Source organism: Alosa sapidissima, chromosome 20 (genome assembly GCF_018492685.1).
Source record: "Alosa sapidissima isolate fAloSap1 chromosome 20, fAloSap1.pri, whole genome shotgun sequence".
Lineage (NCBI taxonomy): Eukaryota > Metazoa > Chordata > Actinopteri > Clupeiformes > Clupeidae > Alosa > Alosa sapidissima.
This window is the reverse complement of record NC_055976.1, coordinates 17,227,960-17,236,948: the sequence shown is the minus strand read 5'-3', so window position 1 is coordinate 17,236,948 and position 8,989 is coordinate 17,227,960. Positions and strand designations below refer to the sequence as shown.

Genomic DNA, 8,989 nt, shown 5'->3' with positions numbered 1-8,989 from the left:
CCACACACACACAGACAGACAGATGTTCCTGTAATTTATAGATAGATCCGATCATATTTAGTTATATCAAATTACAGCACAGTATAGGCGTTACAGGAGCCTTTGGTCTCGCACCAGCAGGCTCAGAAGTATGTTTTGCACTCTACACTATATCCTTGCATATCCCACTCCCCCTCTGAAGCCATGAAAGCACCTCCCTCTCCTTTTACACCCTAATGCTGTTTGCACATGGACTGGGACTGTCAACCTATGTCTCTTTCTGTTTGCACTTAGACTGGGACTGTTTACCTCGAGTCTCAATATCCCCCACCCCCCGCCCCAATCATGTTTGCACTTGTTGTTTAATAGTTGTTATATATTTCTCAACTGATTATATACTCTCAGGGCTTAAATTTCACTGCGGGATTGCGGGTATTGCGCATAATTTGTTCAAGTCCCGCAACTCTAGCCATCATAATGCGAGAAATTCCCGCATACACTTTTACAGCCTGTCTGATGACGTTAATATAGCCTAATCATTAAGTGGCGAGTTGAATTGAACATAGCCTCATGCAGACGCACACACACACGGAGAGAGAGAGAGAGAGAGAGAGAGAGAGAGAACCACTTTGCGCTTACGCAAATAGGCTACGCTACCATGGCAAACTTTTACATCTGGAAAGAGCTCCTTGGTAACAATCCTGTTAGCTCAGGTCACGTCAACACTTGATCCCAGAAAGATTGTCTTCGACATGTTAGTTTTTTGAACATTTATTGTATCTAATGACATAGAAAACATAATAATTTGCATACACATACCGCACTATGCACAACTTTTATTCACTAGCGACTATAGCCTAAAACCGTCAGGTTGAAGGGGGGCTAATTACTCCATAGAATTACTCTCACGTATTTTCTTAAAGTGACAGGCACTCAATTACACCTACTCATCAGCAATGTGCACTCAATTGGACCTACACACCACATTAAAGATATGCCTAAGTGTTATAGGTTAAACGTCAATATGAGACATTCAAATTACTAAATATGTTTAGCTACTAGTAATTACTAGTAAAATGCTAAATGCATTATTAAATAAATACACTCTATATGAATTCAAAAATATATGATAGAAACATATCACATAAGCTATCATTTTCAGTGTGTGTTTGTGTGTGTGGAGAGAGTCAAGCAGAATCTAGGATGTCCACTGTTGTGAATGATCCCACTACAGTATATATTACTGATGACGTCAGGGTGGTGGGGGCCCCAAAATCAAACACTTTTTTAAAAAAAGTATCGAAGTATTGAAATCGCAATTCTTGACTTGGTATCAGAATCGACCCCCCCTCCCCCCCAAATTGTGTAAATCCCCCCTACATGAATAACCTAAGGGGGGAATTCCCCCCCATTCTGAAAAATGAATTTTAAGCCCTGACTCTGTAAAACAGGAAATTACTTTGTTTACAGGAAATAACTTTCTTTAATCTAGTTTATTCAAATGTAATGTTATATAGCGATGTTGTAGTGGTTACCGGATGTGCGTTTAAAAATTCGGCAAACGTTTGTGGTGGACATGTTTTTCACATGTTAAATTTCAACAATTTGGTTTTAACATTATATTGGGTAACACTTTATAATAACTACACACAATTCATCATTTATTAAGCCTTTGTTACTTATTAGTTAATGGTTTGTTCATCATTAGTAATTTCTAATTTATCATCAGTAAAGCATTTGTTCACACAGTTATAAATAGTTTGTTCATAGTAAATAAGCCTATATCTAAAATATGTTCATACATTATTGTTAATACTTAATAAATGATGCAGTAATATGTTTTTGATTAAGTAATATTTCCATTATTTAACAGTTGTTACATACACATGCACTAATGATTAGTTAGGGTGAGGATAGGACAGTGTGTAGTAAAAAAAAAACAGAAACTCTTGCATAGTTGTAGGGGTTTCTATCTGGGCCAAGGTAGTGTAGTGGATAAGGAGCAGGACTAGCACGCAGTAGCCTGGAAAGTTGGGGGTTCAAACCCCGGCTCTCACTGTTATGTCAATGTGTACGTTGCTTGTCTGCTAAATGAATGAATCTGAAAATGTGTTGCAAGGCATAGAAAGTCCTCACTTTAGATAAGCTCACAACATATCATTAACTAACCACTTGTAACTCCTGAGTTAATCATGAATTATAGTATTAGGAAGTGGTTTATAAAATATGTATCCTCACCCTAACTAATTATTAGTGCATGTGTATGTAACAACTGTTAAATAATGGAAATATTATTTCATCAACAAAATATTATTGCAAAATTTATGAACAAACCATTTATAACTGTGTGTACAAATACTTTATTTATGAGAATTAACATAGGAACAATGCTTTACAAACAATGAACAAAGCATTTTGTAATAGTTTGCAACTGGTTTATAATAAGAAAATGATTTCATTATAAGTGGTTGTTCATTACTTATTAATTATTAAGTATAAATCATGTACTTACAAACATATTTTTTGGATAGGCTTATTTACTATGAACAAACCATTTATAATTGTGTGAACAAATGCTTTACTGATGATAAATTATGTATGAACAAGAAATTACTAATGATGAACAAACCAATAACTAATAAGTAACAAAGGCTTAATAAATGATGAATTGTGTGTAGTTATTATAAAGTGTTACCTTATAGGGATGGTAACGGTAATTGCATTGTTACCTTTGTTAAACTCATGTCCAGCTCCACTGTATGTTCGCAGATAACTACCTCCTCAGAATGTTTGCAAGCGTTTGCAAACGTTCGGCAAAAACTCAAGGCCAACAGAAACATGTTTGAAAACGTTCCCCCTACTGTATGTTTGCAAATTTGAACACACCTCTGATGTAGTGGGACACCAGTGAGGCATTTTGTGTTTGTGATGTTGTTGTGGTAACCTGGTGTAGTAGGACACCAGTGAGGCATTTTGTGTTTGTGATGATGTTGTCGTGGTTACTTGGTGTAATAGGACACCAGTGAGGCATTTTGTGTTTGTGACGTTGTCGTGGTTACCTGGTGTAGTAGGACACCAGTGAGGCATTGCGTAGGCCGGCAGGGCTGCAGCGGACGGTGTAGTTGATAATGCGGACACTGCTGAAGCGTGGACGCTCCCAACGCAGCCAGATTGAGCGAGAGCTGTTCGCCGTCGCCCTGATACCACTAGGGGGAAGTGGTGGGCTGAGGACATCAGGCTGCCTAGCTGTGCGCACACACACAAATAGTACTAATGTCCAAAGCATATTTTCTCTGCTGCATTAACAATGGCAGTTGCAACGGACGAGATGTTTAAGCGCACACACGCACACACACACACACACACACACACACACACACACACACACACACACACATATATACAGTACACACACACACACACACACAACCAGGTTCAAATTCTCAAAGAGGGTCTCAACTGTTATCTGATAAAGAACCAAACAAAACATCATCCTAAAACCAGGTGGCAGCTGAAGTTGAATTAAACTAAAACAAATATGCACACTAACAACAAACAGCAAACAAACAAACAAAAACACACACACATGCAAAAAAACAGCCATCCCCACTCACAGACACACACACACACACACACACACACACACACACATAGAAGATGCTCACGTATGATTGGGGATTTCTCTGTGCGACCCTTCCATACAGCTGGGTAGCCTTCAGTTTGTTTGTTATATGCCCACACCTTCACTTGGTACACACGCCCAGGGACTAGGATGCAAAACATACACACATTTATAAAGATACAGACGCCTAGGGACTAGGATGCAAAACATACACACATTTATAAAGATACAGACGCAAATACTACCACAGACATGTTCACATAGTCACACATACAAGTATACCCACACAAATACACATTCATTGCCAACAAACTAAACAAGCTGAATAAAAAAGCTGGCTCTGTGCTTGGTGCTTAACATCAGTAAAGCATAATTGTGCTTCATTCTTCCACACATCCAGCTCCTCCTAACGTTTTGACAAGCATAGCCTACCAATTTACCTTGTTCCTGCCTATCTGAAATAACTCCTCTAGCTTTGCTGTCTCCATCTTTTCTGTTTTTGTTGTTTGCAAAAAGAAACAAAAAATATCCATGATGGCCTTGAAGTCTTGTGTTAGTGAATTAGCTTAACATTGTTTGCTGGTAACCAGCAGTACAAGTAGGGATGCACGATATATCGCCGGCCGATATATTATAGCCGATAAGTGAAAAAATGAAAATATTATTATCGGTCCGATAACAGAATTCTGGCCGATAATTTGCGCCAATATTTTTTAAAGTCCTAATTTAGGCCTATGTAAGGTCCGTCTGGCTACACTGAGCTAGCCTACTTGAGCTTGGTTGGCTATACTTTTTCCTCAATATAATGACAGCGGTGTGAATGTATTTCACCACTCTAACAAAATCTGTGGATATGCGTTCATATGGGAATCTGTGCATCTCAAAATCCTCTCGTGAATGATCCGCCATTTAACCTTAACAGAGCGGAGATCAGCCCTATCTAGAGCCGTCTTGTGCTGGTGTGTTTGCACTTTACCGCGCTGTTCAGGGAAACAAATAAACACTCGTTAGTGGGACGAGCACATAAGTAGGCCTAGTTCTAAGTTGTGTTTTAGTATTATATTTACATTACTTTAGCTTGGGTTTTGTATTATTACCTAGAAATATGCTAACCATTCGTGCTTCAGTTCCAGACAGGTCATCATAATAAGTTATTAAAAGCTTCGGGGCTAACGCCTTTCATTTCTGCTGCAGCAGGTTGTGTGCAACAGAGTAGACAGAAATAAGATACAGTCAGCTTTATTCAGTTACCCGCAGTTGAAACTAAACCTTCCCTAAGTTTCCCTCACAAACTCTGATTTGGTCGCTATACTGTAGCTTATTCCAAGATGAGCCGTTTATGAGCGTTTAGTCCTAAATGAAAACGATTCAAACTCTCTAGCCACTCACTCGCAATTCACTGACGTCAGGTTCACTTAAAGGAGCCACACATACTATAGGTTTAGGCTACTGTTATGTTGTTGACTGCCGTACTATTGAGGACTATTATGAGTTCTGTCCATCATTTGGTGGTAGGTAAAATTACTGCAATAAAATTATGCTTATTAAATGCTTTCCCCAAATCACTTTTCACATTTTTTTTCAAGAGTAATATTATCGGTTATCGTATCGGTATCGGCCACAACAAACCAATAAATATCGGTTATCGTTATCGGCCCTAAAATTCCATATCGGTGCATCTCTAAGTACAAGATCTGTAATCGTTGCCCCCATGTGATGTCATTCTCTCTTCTGCGCAAACAAAATGTGTGCGTTCCAAGTAGCCTAGTGTGTAATTCTGCAATGCATTACTGTATTATTTTACAGAAAAATATAAATAGCCTACTGTCATGCAGTTTATGGGCTACAGTGCAGAGTTGGGAAGTTATGGTAGGCCAATTTGGAGTGAATAATACGAACAGGGGAAATTCTTTCCCTACTCGTAGCTGAGTAGCCTGATGGTAGGCCGGTACGCACAGTGCGTACGGCCGTACACTATAACCACGCCGTTATCTTAAATAGGCTAACATCACTCTAAGGTTGCCTTCAAGCAAGCAAAACGATGCTTTGAAAACGTATATTTCGCTGGAAGGGCAAGGGGGGTATCAACAGGACAACAGTACAGAGACTGACAGGTCCGATGGTAGGGCTAATGTTATGAGAGTATTAAAGGTACACCAGGCAACGTTTTCGTGTTAATTACTCATCTTCGTAAGTCGGTATATGGTTAAATGACTCATTACGGGGCGAATGAAGGCTCTCTCGCCCGCCCCTACTGCCTGTAGGAAGAATATCCAACTTGCAAGTTCGGTGTATCCTACCCGCCGACCGAAGCAGGATTAGTTTACAGCACAGAGGCAGGCTAACGAAACGCTAGAGATTGTTGCAAACGTGTGTATAATGGCAGAGCCGGCGAAGAAGCAGCGAAAACCATTGACGGAAGACGCAAAGAAAAGGAAAAGAGCTTCAGACTGAGCGAGGGGGAGTTTCGTAGAGAAAAAGCATCAGGCTTGCCTGGTGTCCCTTTAAAATTTAAAAATAAGAAAACAGTTAAAATACATGAGAAACCCAGAAAAAACGGCAGGGTTAACAGGTATGATCTAGGCCTATCTATCTATCTATCTATTAATGTGAGTCTGACTCAGTATTCAGTCACACACACACATAGATATACACACACACAACAAAACACATTATAAAAATAATTATAGAATAATAAAATAATTACTTAGATTACAAACTATGGATATTCATTACACTGTTCATAGAAATGTAATTAACACACAAAACTGTCTTTCTCTCACACACACACATACACACTTTCTGTCTCACCCAGGCCAGTGATGTCATGATATTTGACCCTCTTGCGCAGTTTGATTGGCTGAACTGGAAGCCTCTTCTTGTCAGACCCCTCCCCATCTTCCGAGTCCAGCATCTGATAGGCCAACTTGTAGCCCGATATCTGCGTGTGATTGGGTGGCGGTTGCCAGGAGACGTGGAGGGAGTGCATCTTGGCTGTGACCTTCAGCTCAGTGGGAGCAAAGAGCACTGCAGGCCACAGTTACAGTAAGACACTCATATAGAAAGTGTGTGTGTGTGTGTGTATGTGTGTATCCTAACATTACGGGGACAAAAATCTGTTTACACAGTCACGTTAAGGGGACCAGTTCCACTATGGGGACAAAAAAAACAGGTGCCCATAAGGGAAGCCCTTTCAAATGAGTGCTGGAGCCATACTGAAGGTACCTGTGACGTTTTAAGCATTGGCCCATAATACACCTTTTTCAGTGAATTTGTGTGTGAGGTGTGTGTACAGCTGCACCCCCTTATAGTTTCTAGCTTGTAATGCACTCACTGCTTTCACACACACACATTCCAAATATGGTCTGGTACTGCCCCTTTCCCGTCCCCATAAGGAATGATTACAATGGCAAGTGGATGTTTTTAGTGTTAAACACAGCGATCCAAAAACATTAGCATTTATAAAGAATAAAGTTGGCAAAAGATGGAAGCTGAGGAGAAGAATGGTCATCCAAAAGAAAAAATCATAACATGGTAAGTGCAACTGGATGGCAAACAAGTCATTTGTAATTTTGGGTGTGATTATGTTTGTATTTTGACTGTCAAACTTGTAGGTAGGCTACTACATACTACCTAGCTGGCTGACAACAGCCTTAGTAAATGACACCATACAATTACACTGAGTGTCAAACTAAGTACACAACATAAAAAGGAACAAAATGCAAATAAAAAAGCTGTTACATTTAGTCTGTCATCTAACATCTACATCTAACTAGCTAGTCTGTGAGCAATATTAAGTATTAGCTTCTTAGTCTCTGTTTGTTAGCTAGCAAGCTATCTCATTTAACATTTCTCAAGCAGACATTAGCCAGTTTTTGACAACAAGCTAAGTCAATGTTATTGAATATAAATGGGTATATGTACATTAAAAAGACACTGCTACCTCTTTAGCCTAACCAATTGCTCTGAGAGAGTAAGTGGTGAAGCTGTTTGTAAGCAATACTACATTCAAACACAATTCATTTTTAACGTACCAGCAAACAAGAGTTAGCAGAAATTATTATATAGTTGATAAATTCCCAAAAGTGTTACTGAATTCATGCATTCTACATTCTGTTTGAAAATGTCATGGCAAATCAGCCCCATCAATGATGCCATTCATCATGTTGTGTCAAATACTGACAAAACATTTAAATTAGAGTAGAAATACATTAATGCAACTATAGCTAAGGTGGTATTATGGTTTATCTGTTAATATCTCTATCCCTGCATGTTCAATTCTGATAACATAGCAATAGTCAAATCAGCAAGTAAGATGCCTTCAATGCTGCTGGCAATGCAAGATGCTTGCGTGACATTTGTGTACTATTAAATGTTAACTATGGCAGTTAGGCAGCTACCCTGAGTGGAATATGTTTCAGTCACCAACTTGGTGCATAAACAAATAGATTTCATATACAATACTTTAGGCTTCATAGAAAACACGTAGAGTTGAGTACTAAATTATTTTCTACAAAGGCATGGTGTCATGTTTCCTGTCTTTTTAAGTATTAATGCCTCTACAGAAGATGAGTCATTTGGGAGGCTGGTTAATGACAACCACTGAAGTCCAAACTCTAGGGTAAAGAGTAGGGTTGGGTATCGTTTCAATTTGAACGATTCCGATTCCAATTCCGATTTCTTATTTCGATTTCGGTTCCTAACGATTCTCGATTCCGATTTTTTTTAAAGGCAGGGTCAAAAAAAGTTTAGGATATTTTAAATGAGCTAGCTAACCAACGGTCTTTCTCAGGGTATCTGCACATTTTCCAAGTGCACATTTACACAATTTATACAATAGTCTGACATTCTCTATCTTTTACTGTCTATGTACATTCTCCATGAATTTTAATTCTATGAACTATGCGCTTCTTCGTTGGCGTTCAGCCGTTTCTTCTTCCGGTCGGCGGACTGGGAATCGAAACTAGGAACCGAAATTTAAACTTTTGAACGATTCCGGGAAAATCGCAATAGTCCCGGTTCCAACCAATACTCGATATTCGTTACCCAAGCCTAGTAAAGAGACTTGATGTAGATGAAAAACCACACCTTTGTTTGTTTGCCATGAAAGATATTAAAGAAGGGGAGGAAATGATCTATGACTATGTGGGTAATGACTGCCCATGAAGAGCACAGGTATGCAAAGTACATATCCTCTATTATGGGTGGTTAAATACATTATACTAATATTGATTTATCTATTTTACTATAAAAGTAAAAATGCAATTGACAATATATGAATAAAATACACACTTAAATAAACCCACTACCAAGCTATTAGTATAACAATGATTTTAGTATCACTTTATGGGGCAGCCGTGGCCTACTGGTTAGAGCTTTGGGCCTGGA

The 8,989-nt window shown here is 38.9% G+C and overlaps 1 protein-coding gene across 2 annotated transcripts in view; it reads right to left on the bottom strand.

Annotated features, from left to right (window-relative positions):
* igdcc4 (immunoglobulin superfamily, DCC subclass, member 4) overlaps positions 1–8,989 on the bottom strand; it is a 95,450-nt gene that overhangs the window by 14,894 nt on the left and 71,567 nt on the right. For both annotated transcript variants that reach the window (XM_042074446.1, XM_042074447.1), the window contains exons 11-13: positions 6,413–6,628; positions 3,645–3,746; positions 3,039–3,225 (exon numbers count right to left, since the gene is read on the bottom strand). In XM_042074446.1, coding sequence (XP_041930380.1) covers positions 3,039–3,225; positions 3,645–3,746; positions 6,413–6,628 — 505 coding nt within the window. The remainder of the gene's footprint in view (positions 1–3,038; positions 3,226–3,644; positions 3,747–6,412; positions 6,629–8,989) is intronic.